The sequence below is a fragment of the Ostrinia nubilalis genome (genome assembly GCF_963855985.1).
Source record: "Ostrinia nubilalis chromosome W unlocalized genomic scaffold, ilOstNubi1.1 SUPER_W_unloc_4, whole genome shotgun sequence".
NCBI lineage: Eukaryota > Metazoa > Arthropoda > Insecta > Lepidoptera > Crambidae > Ostrinia > Ostrinia nubilalis.
In genome coordinates, this window is record NW_026973571.1 from 177,399 (window position 1) to 180,128 (window position 2,730).

General features: G+C 54.5%; 1 protein-coding gene across 1 annotated transcript; it reads right to left on the minus strand.

Annotated features, from left to right (window-relative positions):
• Nucleotides 1-1,095: 1,095 nt before the first annotated feature.
• On the minus strand, nucleotides 1,096-2,267 carry LOC135087404 (uncharacterized). The gene is made up of 2 exons (XM_063982171.1): nucleotides 1,960-2,267; nucleotides 1,096-1,831 (listed from the first exon to the last, which is right to left on the minus strand). The coding sequence occupies exons 1-2, from the start codon at nucleotides 2,265-2,267 to the stop codon at nucleotides 1,096-1,098; spliced, it is 1,044 nt and encodes a 347-aa protein (XP_063838241.1).
• Between the last annotated feature and the right edge of the window lie 463 nt (nucleotides 2,268-2,730).

The window sequence follows — 2,730 nt, forward strand, 5'->3', positions numbered from 1 at the left end:
GGATACTAACACTAATTATAATCACTGATTATAAACGACTAACTTTACTATAGACTAGAATGTAAAGACTGGTTCGTAATTTAATCAATATTGTCCACAGTTAAATTTAACAGAAAGATCAAAGTTACTGAATTACTTTAACAAAGCTAGAGACGCCTAGACTTAATAAATTGGGAGCGATTGACGAATTTGTGAACCACGCCCAGTCACCACCACGTCCAAAACCCGAATGTGCAATGACTCTAACACTGAGTCCCAAAATCTCTACGTTCCAGGGCTCTGTACCTGAAGTTTTTGTAAAGCTATTAATCCATCAATACTGCACTTGAACGGGTCCACAACTACGTCAGGCAACATGGAGATTTATGTCACCTTCGTTCCCAGGCGCGCACTTAACTCTGGCATAAGAGCTTTGGCGCTGCTTAAAATTCCATAGCAATAAACTAGCTAACACATCCAAAGTGTTGTGAGAACTATAACATTAAGTTATTTAATTTATTGCGCCCCGCGCGCCGACATATAGATATTAAGAATAGTTAAGAATAAGAAGTGTAAAATAGATTTAAGATGTTTTTTATTAGAAATAGAATAGAATAGAATAGAATAACGTTTATTTTTAAATATTAAAAGTATGGTCTATAATCATTAAGAAAGATATAAAAAAGAAAATAAATAACCCCTTGAGCAAAAAAGAGCCTTGAAAAAGAAAATCAGGGGACAGAGCAAAAAAAAAAACCTAACCTAACCTAACCTAACCTTTTTTTTTTTTTTTTGTGCAGGAAATTACTTTGCGTATACCCGCCGCCTCGGGGGAAGCGGCGGGTTATGTGGGACTCCCTTGTCGGATGGCAGCAATAGCGGCTGTCACCCGGCAAGTATACCCACTAAAAACCTGCGGTGCACCCTCTGCGTATTACTGGTGCGACGCGGGTTGCTTGTGATTCCAACCACGCCGTACCCACGCATAGCCCAGCTTTGCCGGGCCTCCCGCGCTAAAGAGGGGGTCTGCCGGTACACTGGTAGACCCCCCCCAGACAGGGTGGGACCGTGCAATGTGGGTGATGGGCCCCCCGGCCTAACACCCACTGGTCTCACCTAGGGAGGGGGAGGGAGGAGAGCGAATCTCCTCCTTCTTCCTCCCGGCCGTCTGCGCCGGAGCGCGTGGGCTTCGGGATCCTCTTCCCGAGCCCGTTCCACGGTCTCCTTCTGCAACATCACCTCTTCGCAGAAGGAGACCATGGCGTCCCACGCGCTCTCGCCCAGGAGCATCGCAACTACGACGCTGGGGAGCGCGAGGTCCTGACCAGTCACCGCAGTCAGAGCCCGGCGCTGCTGGACCCAGGCCGGGCACACCTCGAGGGTGTGCTGGGCCGTATCCTCCGCAGCGCCGCACTCGTGACATAGGGGGCTCGGCTCCCTACCAATCAGATGCAGGTACCAACCGAAACATCCATGTCCGGTCAGCACCTGCACCAGGCGATAGGTAAGGGAACCATGCCTCCGATGCACCCACTGGTCCTGGACTGGGCGGATCGCCTCTATGGTTCTTACGCCATAGCGGGGACCCGCAAGCTCCAGCTCCCAGCGCCGCAGAAGCTCCTCCCGAGCGAGATCGCGGACGCGCTCCACCTCTTCCATGGCCGGTCGCTCCCTTGCTTGCCGCCTTGACGTTCGGTATCTGTAAACCGCGTCAAGGACCTCGGCCTCCAGCTCCCACGGGGGTAGCCCGGCCAACACACACGCCGCACCGTGTGAAACGGTGCGGTAGCCTCTTATGGCCCACAGTGCGATGCGATGCGATGCGTTGCGGGCGCCGCAGGGAGGCACGGTTCTCTCGATCGAGAGAACCGACCCATATCCATACTCCTTATAACCCCAGCGTATAGTTTGCGGCAACTAACGCTGGGGCCCCTCAAATTAGGCAGCAACCTGCCCAGTGCCGCCGCTGCTCCCACCAACTTTGGGGCCAGTCCCTCGAAGTGGGCGCGGAAGGTCCATCGCCCATCCAGGACGATGCCCAGGTACTTCATCTGGGCACCAATACGCACCCGAACGCCCTCGATAGTGAGGTGGGCACCCGGGGGTGGCCCGCGCCGAGGCCCATGAAACATCAAGGCCTCGGTTTTTTGAGGGGCTACTTTAAGACCTAAGCCCCTTATGCGGGCCACGATCATCTCGGTGGCCACCTCCACCCTCACGCATAGCTCCGGCAGAGCCCTTCCTGTGGCTACGACCAGTGTGTCATCCGCGTAGCAGAGCACGCTCATCCCTCTGACGAGCGAGCCCCGCAGCACACTGTCGTAGCCGATGTCGTAGCTCCACCATCTATCCACGGTCGACTGCTTCGTCGTGCACGTGCGGGAGGTCGACACCTACCTGGTGTCGGCCTACTTCAAGTACGGCGACAGCATCGACCCGCACTTACTACACTTGGAGACGGTAATGGAGGCTCTGCGCGGCAAGAACGTCGTGATTGGTGTGGACAGTAACGCCCACTCCGTGCTTTGGCACTGTGCTGAGGAGCAATGCCGTGGCCGAGGCCGCGTCGAGGACCATCGCAGGGACGCGGTCGAGGACTTTATCCTTGGCCGCTCCCTCCTGCTGCACAACACCGAGGGCCAACCCGCTACCTTTAGCACCGCCAACGGCGAGTCCAATGTGGACCTCACATTGTCAACAAGAGGAGTACGCATCTCCAAATGGAGAGTGCATCCGGAGGCCAGCACATCT